Consider the following 16,486-nt stretch of genomic DNA (forward strand, 5'->3'; position numbering starts at 1 on the left):
CTGACGACACGTTCACGCCAATCGGAGGCGCGCGCGCACGCACACACACACACACACACACACACACAGTCAGCAGCGGGGCGGGAGCGAGCACAGTGGCTCTCATCATCACCGCTTTGGGTTTAGAAGGTCACGTACTTACCTTTACAAGTTAAGCACCTTCCCGTGATTAACTCGAGAGTCAATTTATTGCTTAAAAACGAGAACAGCCGTCCCCAGTGCAACTACACGGGTTGCGACACGGGCTGCTCTGTATCTCAAAGGACACCCACCCTGTACGATCAATCCTCCAAAGAATGTCCATCCTCCTCCATCTCCACGCCACACCTCTGTACAGAGAGCCGGAGAAGTCCACCCAACACGGAACACACTCCCAGCAAGGAAGGGTTCAGAGGCAACGCGAAGTGGGACGACGAAGCCCCTGAGGGCCTCGGGGCCCCGCGCCAGCGCACCTCTCCCTCCCCTTCCCCGCCCGCAGCGCCGGGAAGCCTACGGCTCCGAGATGGAAACCTTTCTAGAGGAAGCAACCCGACGGCGAGAGACCACGGCGCTCCCCCACCCAGACCCCCGAGCGCCGGCCCCGGTCGCCGGAGCGGGCTGTTGAGAAAGGAGGGCGGCGCCGCCCTGACGCCCCGTGGACCCCGCTTCGCCCGGCGGCGGCGCAGCGCACCGGGGGAGGCCCCGGGCGGGCCGAGGGTGCCTCCCTTCGCTTCGGCGGCGGGCGCTGGTCCCCTCGCGCGCTCCGAAACGGGCCGCCGGCACTCACCCGGCTTCCCCGACGCCCACGCTGACCCCCCCGGGCGCACACGCAGAGGCGGAGGCGGCCACGCCGCAGCCGAGCCGGCGTCCTCCGCGCCACTTCAGCCCCGGGAGGGGAGCGCTCGGGAGCAGGCGACCGGCGCTAGGCTGAGGGCGCCGGCGGGGTGGGGCGCGGCGCCGTGCGCACCGCGACAGCCAATCCACGCGCAGCAAGTGGCCGGCCGGGGCGGGGCGGGGCTCGGGGGCAGGGCTTGGGGGCGGGTCCGAACGCCAAGGGGCGGGGTTAGGGCGCCGCCAGCCGGGCTCTGCGTCCTCTGATTCGCGGATGCGTAGACCTGGCCGGTCCTGCGGTCTGCTTCTGGGTGGCAGCCCCGCTGCGTCTCTGATCAGGAACTTCAAAGTGTAATATCCGTGAGATCGCGTGCAGAGGGGATCCCGGGACCCGGGGGCAGGGGCTCTCTTTGCCTATAGGCCCTTCGCCGTTGGCCACAGGTGTCCAATGTAGGGCACGTGGTCCCGAAGTATTCTCTGGAAACTGAGGGTCTGTAGAGATGTCCTCTTCTAATCCCCATCACTCAGAAATGATGCTTTTGAACCGTGGTGTTGGAGAAGACTCTTGAGCGTCCCTTGGACTGCAAGGAGATCCAACCAGTCCATCCTAAAGGAAATCAACCCTGAATTTTCTTTGGAAGGATTGATGCTGAAGCTGAAGCTCCAATACTTTGGCCGCCTGATGTGAAGAGCCGACTCATTGGAAAAGACCCTGGTGCTGGGAAAGAATGAAGGCAAGAGGAGAAGGGGACGACAGAGGATGAGATGGTTGGATGGCATCACCAACTCAATGGATATGAGTTTGAGCAAACTCCGGGAGATAGTGAAGGACAGGGGACATGTGCTGCAGTCCATGGGGTCGCAAAGAGTCGGACATATCTAGCCACTGAACAACGACAACCACTCAGAAATTGAAGCCTAGAAAGATGAAATTATTTGTCAGAGCTACCAAGCTACCAACTAGTACCATGGTTACCAAATGGTTACCCATGGTTACCAAAACAACTGACTAGTCTTCTGATTCTCTCCTGATGCTTTAACCAGTCATCCAGATTTTTCTTTTTCTTACAGTCAGGTCTCTTCCTACTGTCTCCTTTAAGGAGTATACACCAAAGAGTACTGCAGGAGCTAGGTTGTGTAAAACACAGTGGACTTCTAAAACTATTGTCTTTCTGGGACTTCCCTGGTGGTCCCATGTCTAAGACTCCAAGCTCCCAATGCAGGGGGCCCAGGTTTGATCCCTGGTTGGGGAACTAGGCTCTCATATGCCTCAGAGCAACTAAGCCTGCATGCTGCAATTAGAGTCTGTGTGCCATAACAGGATATCCCACGTGCCGTAACTAAGACTTGACGCAGGCAAATCAGTAAATTTTTTATACACACACACACACACACACACATTGGGGCTTACCCAGTGGCTCAGAGGTAAAGAATCCACTTGCAATGCAAGAGACTTACAGGAGACATGGGTTCAATCCCTGGGTTAGGAAGATCCCCCGGAGAAGGAAATGGCAACCCACTCCAGTATTCTTGCCTGGCAATCCCCATGGACAGAGGAGCCTGGCAGGTTACAGCCCATAGGCTCACACAGTCAGACATGACTGAGTAACTCAACAACAAGAACTCCATATATATATATATATATATAGTCTTTCACCCTTACAGCTTTCACCGTAAGCTCATTGAAACAGAAAGACTTCATGTTAGTAAGTCCGTTAGAACGGTTGTAATTGGACTTAGAATTCGGATCAAATTCCTATGGACCTTTTGAAAGGATGGATATGCAGTGTCAGTCATCTGAGTAAAAGACAGCCTTTTTGGTTTTTGTTTGTTTTCTACAAAACTGAAACATTTACTGCCTACAACAATTAGAGGATCAGCACCAACATGAAGCAGGGTGGTAACAGGTGTTTTTGTTGCAGGTGAAAAAGATGGTCTTTTAGAGTGGAAACAGGACAGCAAAACTTGGCAATCATTTGATTCAGGCAGAAGAGGAAACATTTCTTTCTAAAGTCTAGACTCTGATGACACTGGATACATTTATCAGCTGGTTTTCTTTCAGTTACAAATAACAGAAAAAACAATCTCAAATTGGCTTTTTAGAATAATATAAAGAAAAAAACTAGTTTTAGAACAGAGAAAAGAGGATATGATCTCAGTTTAAATAGAGATTTGGCAGGGAGATGGGAAGGAAGCTCATAAGGGAAGGGATATACGTACACATACAGCTGATTCATGTTGTGCAGCAGAAACTAACAGAACATTGTAAAACAATTATACTCCGATTTTTAAAAAATAGAGATAATGAGAAGTATGATACTCTCACAAATGAGTCATGCTTTTTTATGTGCCATGTTAAAATAATCACCTATACAGGAAAAGGTGGTGATGAAATAGTACAAGTACACTATGTCAGGGGTATATTCAGACACCAGTGTTTAAAATACTGATATGGAGACAAATTCTTCAATGCATAACAGGGAACAAAGAATGAGTCAGAAAAACATACAGTAGTACAAAAGTATAAGAAGCCATAAAGAAGTTAGGTAGGGGACTTCATATGTGGTCCAGTGTCTAGGACTCCATGCTCCCAATGCAGGGAGCCCAGAGTTCAATCCCTGGTCAGGGAACTAGATTTAGCAGGCCTCAACTAAGACCCAGTGCAGCCAAATAAATAAATATTAAAAAAAACAAAAAAGAAGGCCTCTGGGGAAAGTATAAAACAATACAAGAGTGACGTCAAAATGAATAAATCACTTCAACATGTAATTTTTATAATAGTTGTTTAGTCACTCAGTCGTGTCCGACTCTTTCTGACCCCATAGACTGTATGTAGCCCACCAGGCTCCTCTGTCTATGGGATTCTCCAGGCAAGAATACAGGAGTGGGTTGCCATTTCCTTCTCCAATTTTTATAAACTAGATTGACTTTAATTATACTGGAAGGATAGCACATACGAAATGCTTTCAAAACAATGCTCATTGATGAAATGAATCAGATTACTGAGTTTCATGTATGTCTTCTCTATTAGTTATGTACTGCTATATAGCAGATTATCTTAAAACTTAACAACTTAAAACATTTATTTATTTATTATCTTGTACAATTTTAAGACTCAGAAATCTAAGACCAGCTTAGTTGACTTGCTTCTGGCTCAGGATTCCTCACGAGATTATAATCAAACTGTCAGCTGGGTCTGCAAATACTGAACACCCGCCTAACACTCTGCTTCCCATAAAGCTCACTCATGTGGCTGGTGGCTGGTGGCCTTGATTCCTGGATACGGGCGCCATCTCCACAAGGCAGTCTCAAGACATGGCAACTGGCTTCACGCAGAGTGACTGATCTGAGAGAGGCAGCAGGAAGCCTCCGGCCTCAGAAGAGAGGTACCGCAGTCCGCTCTATTCTGTTGGTCCCGCAGAGCACGCCGTGATGCCTGCTCCGTCGTGGGAGTGCATGTGGGCTAAGTTGCTTCAGTTGTGTCTGACTCTCTGACCCCACAGACTGTAGCCCGCCAGGCTCCTCTATCCACGGAATTCTCCAGACAAGAACACTGGAGTGCATTGCCATGCCTTCCTCCAGTTGATCTTCCCAACTCAGGGGAGGAACCCGCATCTCTTACATTTCCTGTGATGGCAGGCAGGTTCTTTACCACTAACACCACTTGGGAAGCCGATTGTGGGAGAATGCTATGCACACAAAAAAATGTGAATATCAGAAAGTGGGGATCTTTAGGGGTCGTCTTGGATGCTGGCTGTGATCTCCATTAATTTACTTTTGGATTAATTATTACTAAAATAACATTTACTTCTAAGTTAAAAGGGATATCAAAAAATAAATAATAAAAAAAATTTTTTTAAACCAAAAAACAGGGAGGAGTCTGATCTCCTCTGGTTCACATTCGTCTTGAGCACTACAAATGCAAACTCCAATAGACACATAGTATTGGCAAGTCAAATGTCACAGGCCATGGTGCCATTGGTAACATTTTTCTAAAATGAGGTACAATTCTTGGTAAGTTCCCAAGAAAATGAAGTACAATTTTCACAGTAGTTGCTTTTATGGAGGCAAAAAATAGTGTATTTAAAACCATGCAAAACTGGCATATTTATATGTAAAATATAATCCCATTTTAGGCTTTGATGACTATAACCAGGGTATTCACCCACATGAATGTCTGGTGGGATGTTTGAATGCTGAGCAGGACAAGGAACAATTCCTCATTTTGGTCAAGTACGCTGTACACTGTGAAACACCCAGTGTCCCTGGCCCCATCTCTTAAGTGCCTGTGGTCACGGATGATGTTTAAAATACTTACCAACTAGGGTTGCATGGACTTACCAACCAGTCAAAAGATGACAGCCAGCATGACAAACTGGGCTTCCTAGGTGAAAGTGAAAGTCGCTCAGTCATGTCCTGCATACTCCATGGAATTCTCCAGACCAGAATACTGGAATGGGTAGCCATTACCTTCTCCAGGGGATCTTCCCAACCCAGGGATCAAACCCAGGTCTCCCGCATTGCACGCAGATTGTTTACCAGCTGAGTCATGTAAAGAATCCACCTGCCAATGCAGGAGATTCAGGTTTGATCCCTGGGTGAGGAAGATCCCCTGGAGAAGAAAATGGCAACCCATTCCAGTATTCGTGCCTGAAAAATCCCATGGACACAGGATCCTGGCAGGCCACAGTGCATGGCATCGCAGAGTCAGACATGACTAGCAACTGAGCACACACACATAAATACACACAGCATGACATACTGGTCCAAATGGGCTGCCTGTTCAGTTCAGTTCAGTTCAGTCGTTCAGTCGTGTCCGACTCTTTGCGACCCCGTGGACTGCAGCACACCAGGCCTCCCTGTCCATCACCAACTCCCAGAGTTTACCCAAACTCATGCCCATTGAGTCAGTGATGCCATCCAACCATCTCATCCTCTGTCGTCCCCTTCTCCTGCCTTCAATCTTTCCCAGCATCAGGGCCTTTTCAAATGAGTCAGTTCTTCAAATCAGGTGGACAAAGTATTGGAGCTTCAGCTTCAGCATCAGTCCTTCCAATGAATATATAGAACTGATTTCCTTTATGATGAACTGGTTGGATCTCCTTGCTGTCCAAGTAGTGCCTTGCATCTTTCCTCTGAAGATTCTCCCTCAACTTTCCAAAATATCCTGTGGGGGGCAGTAATGCCTCTGCCCAGAATCACTGATTTACAGCTGAGGACCACCCTCTACCTGCAAGAAACAGGGTCAAATACCTGTGGAGAAGATTCCCTGGAGAAGGAAATGGCAACCCACTCCAGTATTCTCGCCTGGGAAACGCCATGGACAAAGGAGCCTGGCGGGCTACAGTCCATGGGACCTCAAAGAGTCAGACACAGCTGAGCACGTACACACGCTCACACGCCTGTCCCCCTCCAACATCCAGCGTTTCATGTTCATCATCTCAAAGGTTTACAACTATCCTGCAAGTTGAGTCTAATGATATTCATTAGATAAGAGAAGACAGATGCCTAGGAAGGTCTCAGAGCTAGCAAGTGGGAAATCCTGGATCTGAATTCAAGTCTTTCAAACTCTGAAACTCATTCATTTCCTCTCCCTACATCACACTTCCTCTTGCTCACTGGTATTATAGGCAGTCAGGGAGGCAGGGACCTCAAGAGAAATAAATGACAAGAATAATAATCCAGCTCTAAAGCACACTGAATCCTACCTACTGTATAGCACAGGGAACTCTACTCAATACATATAGTATTGACCTATATGGAGAAAGAAATGGCAACCCACTCCAGTACCCTTGCCTGGAGAATCCCATGGACAGAGGAGCCTGGCAGGCTACAGTCCACGGGGTCGCAAAGAGTCAGACACGACTGAGCGACTAACACACACACACACACACACACACACACACACACACACACACACGAAGAAAGAAGCTAAAAAAAGAGTTGGTATACGGGACTTCTCCGGTGGTCCAGTGGCTAAGACTCTGAGCTCCCAATGCAGGGGGTCCGGGTTCCATCCCCGGTCAGGAAACTAGATCCCACATGCTGCAAGTAAAGATCACGCATGCTGCAAGAACACCCAGTGCAGTCAAATACTTATATATTTGGCTAAATAAAACATAAAAGAGTTGATTTATGTTCATGTATGGCTGATCCACTTTGCTGTACAGCAGAAACTAACACATTGTAAGTCAACTACACTCCAACAAAAAGTTTAAAAAACAAACAAAAACCCCACTGAATCCAAGGTAGCTCCTGGGAACCTCAGTGTGTGGAGTTCTAGAATCTTCTCTCAGGGACTTCCCTGGTGGTCCAGTGGCTAAGACACCATGCTCCCAATGCAGAGGGCCTGAGTTCAATCCCTGGTCAGGGAACTAGATTCCCACATGTTGCCACTAAGACCCGGTACAACCTAAATAAGTAAATGTTAGAATCTTCACTCAGTAATGTGATCTGCTCTGTCTCCTCCCTGCCAACCCCAGAGCTCGGTGTGTGGGTAAGAACAGGGGTCTGGAATCAGACCAACTCTAGTCAGTCTGGATTCAAATCCCCAGCTCCGCCACTTTCCAGCTGTGTGCCAGGTTATCCAATCTGTGCCTTAGTTTCTCCATCTCTCAAAAAAGTTAATAATAGTACCTATGTCATAGGACTGTTGTGAAGATTAAGTGAGTTAACGCAAGGAAGGTGTTCACCAAGTGTGAGCTTCTGTCGCCTTCTCTGTCGCTCACAGCTTATGACTCATTGTTACACCCTATCTCGCGCCTGCTCTATGATAACCTCAGCTTGTGTTCACTCTAGATGCCGTGTGGTCCGCCTCTGTGTCACCTTGCACCCCTATGTACTTCCTTTGCTCAGTATTGATTAGTTCTACTTTCCATGAGCGCATGCAGCAATCTCATGATGGCTTAACAGATGAGACAGAGCTATATCTGTTGATTTGGAAATATGTTGAAGATACAGTAAAAGGCAGGTGAAGACAAAGATAAGAATGTGTATAATGTGCTCACATCCATGTATTTTTGAGAAAGCAATGGAGGGACAGTGTGTGTCTATAAATCATATACAGTTGACCCTTCAACAACTCAGGGGTTGGGGTGCTGACCCACTGTGCAGTAAAAAATCCAAGCATACCTTTATAGTTGCCCCTCCATATCCTGGTTCCACATCCCAGTCTCAACCAACTTGGCTAGTGCAATACTGTAGTACATACATATTTATTGGAAAAAAACAAAACAAAACAGATAGAAGTGAACTTACACAGGGCTTCCTGGTGGCTCAGGGGTAAAGAATCCACCTGCCAATGCAGGAGACCGGGTTTCAAACCCTGATCCAGGAAGGTCCCACGTGCCACAGGGCAACTAAGCCCATGAGCCACAACTACTGAGCCTTGGTGCTGCAACTACTGAAGCCCGTGAAACCCAAGCCTGCACTCCACGAGAGAACACTGCAGTGAGAAGCCCTCATACTGCAACCAGAGAATAGCCACTGCCTGGCCACAGCTAGACAAAGTCCACACACAGCAACAAAGACCCAGCACAACCAAAGTAGATAAATAAACAAAATTTAGAAACAATACATGAACCTGCACAGTTCAAACCTGTGTCGTTTAAGGGTCAACTATGCACAGAGTTTTTTTTCCAAAGTGAACTTCCCTGCTGGGCCAGTGGTTAAGAATTTGCCTTCCAACGCAGAGGACACAGGTTGGGGAACTAAGGTGTCACATGCCACGTGGCAACAAGGCCCACCCGGCACAACAAAGACTCAGCACAGACAAAAATTTAAAAATAAATTTTTGAAAGGATATTGTGGTTAGATAGCATCAGTGACTCAAGAGACATGAGTTTGAGCAAACTCTGGGAGATAGTGAAGGACAGGGAAGCCTGGTGTACTGCAGTCCATGGTGCCACAAAGAGTCAGACACAACTTAGCGACTGAACAATGGTGGCAGGATAACAACCCCCTCCAAATATGCCCTAATCCCCAGAATCTCTGAATATGTCACGTTACACAGCTAAAGGAAAACTAAATTTGCAAGTGGAATTAAGGTTGCTACTGAGTGACTTTTTGTTTCTTCTTAATTTTAATTTTTATATTGGAGAATAGTTGTTTCACAATGCTGTTACTTTCAGGTGTATAACAACATGATTCAATTATGTATATATGAATATCCATTATTTTCAGATTCTTTTCCCGTATAGGTTATTACCTAACATTGAGTAGAATTTCCTGTGCTATACAGAAGGTCCTTGTTGATTATTTTATATGTAGTAGTGTGTATGGGTTTCCCTGGTGGCTCAGACAGGAAAGAATCTGCCTGCTATGGGGGAGGCCTTGGTTTGATACCTAGGTTGGGAAGATCCCCTGGAGAAGGGAATGGCTAACCCACTCCAGTATTCTTGCCTGGAGAATTCCATGGACAGAGAAGACTGGTAGGTGACCGTCCATAGGGTTGCAAAGAGTTGGACATGGCTGAGTGACTGACACTTTCACTTTCACTAGTGTGTATATATTAACCTGACTTTAAAATGGGGGAGATTATGCTGAGTGAACTGGATCGACCCAGGGTCACCACGTGTGCGCGTGCCAAGTCCCTTTAGTCGTGTCCGACTCGGTGCGACCCCATGGACTGTAGCCCACCAGGCTCCTCTGTCCATGGGATTCTAGAGGCAACAGTACTGGACGGGGTTGCCATGCCCTCCTCCAGGGGATCTTCCCCACCCAGGGATTGAACCTGTGTCTCTTACATCCTCCTGTATTGGCAGGCAGGTTCTTTACCGCTGCTGCCAGCTAGGAAGTCCAGGGTCACCACAAAGGTCCCGAAAAGCAGAAGAGGAAGAGTCAGCGTGATGAGACATAAGAAGGACCCCCCTGCTGTTGCCGGCTTTGAGGAAGAAGAGAGGGCTATAAGCCAGGATACAGGCAGCCTCTAGAAGCTGGAAAAGGAAAGGAGTTGGATTCTTCCCTAGAACTGCAGGAGGAATGAAGCCCTGCTTGCACTTTGATGCTAGCCCAGTGGGATCCACTTTTAGGGGTGAGGGGTTCTTTTGCAGCACCTCACCCCAGTCACTGATTTCTGAGAATCCAGATGGTGGGATGGTGGACTGCCTTCTATGACTTCAGTAACTGTATGTTGAATGAGTAGACCTTTGTTGAAAACAGGAAAGGCAGTACTTCTGGGAACAAATAAGCAGGAGTTGTGCCTGAGAGGTATTGAAAATGTCCCGGAAGGTGGCTGAGGCCCAGGGATGGGTATCCAGGCAGTTAATATAACAGGGAAGTATGGCCTCAGTCATACAGACAAGGCTACAGGGGACTCCCATCTCTGGGAGAGGTACCCTCAAGAGTAGGGCTACAGCCTGGGAGCACAGTGGAGAAAATGAATGACAGTGAAGTTGTATGGACAACAAGGTCCTACTATATAGCACAGAGAACTATATACAATATCCTGGGATAAACCACAATGGAAAAGCATATTAAAAAGCATGTGTATACGTGTATACCTGAATCACTTTGCTGTGTAACAGCAATTAACACAACCTGTAAATCAACTATACTTCAATTAAATAAACAAACAAACCCAACAAAGACTTTACTACCCTACATGGGAGTGTTAGATTTTGTGCATTTGTTGCTCAGTTTACATGACACTGAGAAACTTGAATAACCTCAATTCTTCAAAGAACCAACTGTAACTGGCCTATCACTAAGTTAACAAATGAAAGGGCCAGAGTTACTCAAAGTAAAAAAAAAAATAATAATGCAATCATTCTGTCAAAGAACTTAAAACTATAGTCCTGAGGGACCAGACTACTGACTGAGGCCAAACTTCGGGCACACAGAACAAGGACACAGAGACAAAAGTCACTTGTGATCCAGAGGTTCTATCCTCGTGGTGCTGGGCCAGGGTCTTCATTCTACAGTTTGAAGAAAGGAGCCATGAAAAGGCTGGGAATCAGACAAGAGTCTAATATGTGCCTATTAAGGAGTTTAGAGATCTCAGTAAATTATTACTACATCTGAAAAGTTGACAGTTACATGATGAGAAACCAACAGAAAAAGGTCAATGCTGTATCAAAACAGAGCCTAAGTGTCAGATTCTGATTCCACAAATGCCAATGAAGTGGCCAAATTTTTTTTTTTTCTGACCTGGAAGTTACTTCAGTAAGTGACCCTGTTTGTACATAGTGAACTTGCTTTTTTAGCAAGAAGAGTCTGTGTCTGTCAGGTTTGACATCAAGCGAGAAGATAAAAAAACATTTAGATGGTCAGACAAAACATGTTTATTATTACTGTTAGTTGTTTAGAGAACCATTGGACCAATGAATAATCATAAAATTTATTGATTAAATGGATTAATATAGACATTTACAAACATAAAAGTGCTGTGCTGAAATCAGGAATTACTAGAGTTTTCTGATAACCTTACCTTCTCATTAGCTAATATAAAAAATGATTTCCTTGGACTTCCCTGGTGGTTCAGTGGATAAGAATCCACCTGCCAGTGCAGGGGACACAGGTTCGATTCCTGGTCCAGGAAGATTCCACATGCCATGGAGCAACAAAGCCTGTGCACCGCAACTACTGAGCATACGCTCTAGAGTCCATGACCTGCAACTACGGAACCCACACACCAGAACTACTAAAGTCCACGCATCCTAGAGCTTGTGCTCTGCAACAAGAGAAGTCACCACAACGAGAAGCCTGAGCCCCACAGTGAAGAAAAGCCTCTGCTCACCCCAAGTAGAGAAAGCCTATGAGCAGCAGTGAGGACCCAGCACAACCAAAAATAAAAACGGTTTCCTTTATATATGTTGTTGTAATGCGATTAGGTAAGTGAAAGTCACTCACTCGTGTCCAATTCTTGGTGACCCCATGGTTTATACAGTCCATAGAATTCAACAGTCCATAATACCGGAGTGGGTAGCCTGTCCCTTCTCCAGGGGATCTTCCCAACCCAGGAATCAAACCAGGATCTCCTGCATTGCAGGTGGATTCTTTACCAACTGAGCTATCAGGGAAGCCCCATAATTAGGTTTCATGTACCATAATTAGGTGTCATGCATCTAATATTTAACATGATTCACAGATGCATCATCACCTTCTAAGATGTTTTGGAACAATAGTTTTTATTATAAAGCTCTTATTTCACACTGGTCACAATTGAATATAGAATAACAGATCATTGCAGAAGCTAGTGATAACTCATTCAACAAAATAATTAACATATTAAAAATAATAATAATAATCACATATTATACCCATTAATGCCCCATCATCTAAGCAGAAAGGTCTGAAATTTCCTTCTGAAGATGTAGTTTTACTTATCTATCACACACTTTACAAAATAACTTGTTCTTCCAAAATCAGAGGGGCAAGTGACAAGCTTCTGAGACACGTCCATTGTACAGCACTCTGAATTAAATAAGGAAACAGACCAGCTCCTTTTGACAAGTCTCCATATCCTTCTAGTTGCCCGATTCTAATTACACAGACCTTAAAAAGTCAGATCATTCTGAGAGTGGATGGGATACAGTCTCATGGATGTCAATCTCTTCTCATTTGCCAAAGGTGCAAGTGAGCACAAAATTCTGACATCTTGTAGTTGCTTATTTTTTTTTCACTTTCAAGCCATCCTTTTATTTATTTTATTTTATTTTTTCCAGTGGGTTTTGTCATACATTGATATGAATCAGCCATAGAGGTACACGTATTCCCCATCCCGATCCCCCCTCCCACCTCCCTCTCCACCCGACTCTTCTGGGTCTTCTCAGTGCACCAGGCCCGAGCACTTGACTCATGCATCCCACCTGGGCTGGTGATAGGTTTCACCATAGAAAATATACATGCTGTTCTTTCGAAACATCCCACCCTCACCTTCTCCCACAGAGTTCAAAAGTCTGTTCTGTACTTCTGTGTCTCTTTTTCTGTTTTGCATATAGGGTTATCGTTACCATCTTTCTAAATTCCATATATATGCGTTAGTATACTGTATTGGTCTTTATCTTTCTGGCTTACTTCACTCTGTATAATGGGCTCCAGTTTCATCCATCTCATTAGAACTGATTGAAATGAATTCTTTTTAACAGCTGAGTAATATTCCATGGTGTATATGTACCACAGCTTCCTTATCCATTCGTCTGCTGATGGGCATCTAGGTTGCTTCCATGTCCTGGCTATTATAAACAGTGCTGTGATGAACACTGGGGTGCACATGTCTCTTTCAGATCTGGTTTCCTCAGTGTGTATGCCCAGAAGTGGTATTGCTGGGTCATATGGCAGTTCTAGTTCATTTTTTAAGAAATCTCCACACTGTTTTCCATAGTGGCTGTACTAGTTTGCATTCCCACCAACAGTGTAAGAGGGTTCCCTTGTAGTTGCTTATTAAAGGGTTCCTAAGACAGGAAATTGGATCCCTAAGACTGTAAACTGATATATTCCTCTCATTGTAAAAGCCTCTGAGAAGTGTGATACACAAGAGAGGCTTCAGGTAGGTTTATGTAAAAACAACATTTTGACTCTGATTAGAGATGAAGCCATAAGTGAAACTTTGTTTCCATTGAACCCACCTCTGAGAGGTCAGAATATAAACTCTTTAAAGTGGACATTGGAGTCTATTTCTAGAATAGCTAAATCAGTTAGCTTGGCTGATGGATCTTTGCTGCCAATGGCTCATGAAGTTAGACAGGACAAAGTACAACCTAGATGTTTGGTGGTTTCTTTATTCAGTACCCACAGAGAAGGCCGTTATTAAAAAAAAAATAAGAGTGCTGGAACTCCATTACACTAATTTCCTATCTTAATGTTTCCAACCATATAATGTCCCAGAGGTCTTAGGTTAGTTTTGTGATTTAATAAACTTGTGTCAATATTAAATTGTTTCCTCTTGTCTTGCTATGTCCTCAGAACAAAGCTGGTTGAATATTTCTCTGACTCAGTTTCTAACAGTTCTCTCACTGAATTACACATCACTGTAGATGTGGGTTGTTTTGTGAAAAGTACAGAGATGCACAGTTCTCAGACTCTTCTGTGATAGAAAGAAACCTCAGCCTCTATGTGTGGTGTTAATACTACTGAAAATTATTTGGGGCAGTACTGTGAACACTGAGATGGTCATATTTTAATAAATTTCCACACATTCATCCAGTTAAAGAAACTGGTCTTAACTCCAGGTGTTTTCTCTCCTTCTCCTGGATCAATGTTACATGGGTTTTTATCCGTGACTTCTTTTGTTTTTATAAGGGTCATGTATATTTCCTGGGTTCTGGCAATTTCTTTCTGTGCATCAAAATGGACCTTCTGCCTGGTCAGAAGGGGAACAATTAAATTAAAATCATTAATTCGCTTATTTAGCTTTTTGATGTTTTCTTGAAATTGCTCACAAACTTGGTTCCACTGTTTCTGTTCAGCTGATGTCATTGGAGTCCCAAGTTTTTTCCTCGACACTAAAATTGCCTCTCTGAGTTGATCAATGGTATCCTTTATTTCCTTTTGCATTAGGATCCATTCTGGTTGGTATCCATTATCTATCAATATTCTGTTCAGGTTGTGAGTCATAGGATCAATATATGAACATCCAGAAAATTTTTTCAGAGGTTTTCCTTTCCCGCTGAGATTGTCAAAGTCTCCTTTTGCCATTGATTCCTGAATGAGATCCTCCACCAAACGCTCTATTGCCTGAGTTATCTTTCGTTCCTTACTGTGTCTTACATCTTTAACAGTGACACTATCAGTGAAATACTGGCTTTGCAGTTTCTGCTTTTGGTATTCCATCACTTGTTCAGTTGCACGGTCTGCTCTAAACTGCCTGTACTGCTTCTCTCGTTGACTTGGAGTCCCAAAACCAATACCCTCAAAACTTAAGTAATGCCGGTGTTGGGGTGTTTTATATTTGAATTTTTCTTCTTCTTCTTCTGTGTCTTCAACTTTACTCTGTCTGGCATTTGTCTGTTCTATCACGTGGGAAAGTACCTTCCTGTAAGCTTCTTCAATCCTTATAAACGTTGCAGAATCAGCAGTACTAGAGCCACCGTCTGGATGATATTGCTTGGCAAGCTTACGAAAAGATTCCCTGACATCATCTGCAGAACAGCCTTCATCCAGGTTCAGCAGCCCATAATATTCTCTCATATTCCTTTTGGATTTATGGGTTGACATCATTCTAGTTCTTATGACACCAAGATATGGACCCATTTTCATTCGATTAGGAATCACTGAAGCACTTCTCAGATGAGATCTTAAGATCTGAGCCATCATCACATACGTTGTGTTCCTTATGGTACCCAGAGTTCTTCCCTAGCAATGATCTATAAAACAACAAATATAGAGTGAAGAAAGCTGTATTATCAGCTAAACTCATATTTTCAGCATTATGAATAAAATTACGCATACAATAAGGGCAGTTCTTTCTAATGCTGCTGCTAAAAAATTCTCAGAGCTACGATTCATTTATGTTAGCAGAGAAATGGAAGTTGATGATGTCTTACATTAACATATGATCTAGATTCTACTCCTAACTAACCCCAGAATGTTAGAGCTGGCAAGTTCGCAGAGATCATCTAATCCAATCTTCTCGTTTTATGAGAAAATGTAGACCCAGAAGGTTAAGCAACATAACCAAATCCAATAACAAGGTGGAAGGGCACAATAAGCCTCTTGTTTAACTGTCTGTATCCCCAGCAGATCATGAACTTCATCGGCACCATTACTTCTTTAGTTAGCGAATGTATCAGTCTTTACCGTCCCAAGGAGTCTTCTCACGAGGAGACATGTGAAATAATCAGAGCACACGCCAAAGTATGTACCTAGTCTGACACTAAACTGAATAGAATCAAATGTCCAAAAAAGATTTTAAGCTCTGCAGCTTGTTAGGAAGGAGCTATTCGCTGCAAGTCGAAAAACCAAGATGAAAGGGTGAGCCCTCTCAAGACGTTAACTATTATTTTTAAAACGCACGGTACAGAAGAGGAAGGGTAATGGCAATGAAATGCTGGAAGTGGTTTCATTGAAAATAGGACTTTGATGTATACATGCTAAAACTGAGTTCCCGGGGACTCCAATTTCTGGACAGTTGGGATCGAGGACTTTCAGGTTTAACTGGGACTTCGGTGATGGTGCCCACGGTGGCCGCCGCGAGGGAGCGGTCAGTCCCGACGCTGGACACGCCCCGCCCCGCCCCCTACTCACCTCAGAAGCGGCTCAGCGGCTCCCGCGTCCAAGCTGCGCCTCGGCGCATGCGTGCGCCATCTGCCCTTCGCTTCACTGGCGTCTCGGCGGGAGGCCCGCGGCAAGCGCAGCCGCTGGGCTAGATCATCTGCGTTTTACACAGAGGGAACCCTCGGGGTGCGGCGGGCCGTATTATACCTAATAGGGACAGACGTCCTACCTTACCAGGGAACCCCAGAATCTCCTTAATTTAAGCCCTAGTCTTCTCTAGAGGACAGGAGTAGGAGCTTTCCGGAGGCCCCGCCCCGTCCCGGGCACCAGCTCCGCCTCCGCCCCCAACTGGAGCGGAAGATGGATAGATCGAGCGGGATTGTGGGAGATGTAGTTCTTCCGGAAGTGCGGCGCGCGCAGGACTGCTTCCGGGAGAAGGGCGGGTGGGGAGAGGTGAGGCGGCTTAAAGTACGCTGTGGCGGCTATGTAGATGTGTGGGGTTTCTCCGGGCCTGTGGCCGGTG

At 45.3% G+C, this 16,486-nt stretch overlaps 2 protein-coding genes across 2 annotated transcripts in view; both read right to left on the reverse strand.

The window, feature by feature from the left end:
- The window catches only part of TMEM50B (transmembrane protein 50B), a 39,411-nt gene extending 38,482 nt beyond the window's left edge, over positions 1–929 (reverse strand). Inside the window, exon 1 of the mRNA XM_065913548.1 lies at positions 767–929. The gene's annotated coding sequence lies outside the window, so the exon portion shown is untranslated. The remainder of the gene's footprint in view (positions 1–766) is intronic.
- Positions 930–11,085: 10,156 nt separating this feature from the next.
- Positions 11,086–16,279, reverse strand: DNAJC28 (DnaJ heat shock protein family (Hsp40) member C28). Its single transcript, XM_065913747.1, has 2 exons — positions 15,994–16,279; positions 11,086–15,113 (listed from the first exon to the last, which is right to left on the reverse strand). The coding sequence occupies exon 2, from the start codon at positions 15,061–15,063 to the stop codon at positions 13,921–13,923; it is 1,143 nt and encodes a 380-aa protein (XP_065769819.1). The 5' UTR covers positions 15,064–15,113; positions 15,994–16,279; the 3' UTR covers positions 11,086–13,920.
- Between the last annotated feature and the right edge of the window lie 207 nt (positions 16,280–16,486).

This window comes from Muntiacus reevesi, chromosome 21, assembly GCF_963930625.1.
Source record: "Muntiacus reevesi chromosome 21, mMunRee1.1, whole genome shotgun sequence".
Taxonomy (NCBI): domain Eukaryota; kingdom Metazoa; phylum Chordata; class Mammalia; order Artiodactyla; family Cervidae; genus Muntiacus; species Muntiacus reevesi.

Bases quoted from the DNA above. Each gene is read 5' to 3' on its own strand.
- DNAJC28 (XM_065913747.1), bottom strand. From the start codon at position 15,063: ATGATGGCTCAGATCTTAAGATCTCATCTGAGAAGTGCTTCAGTGATT.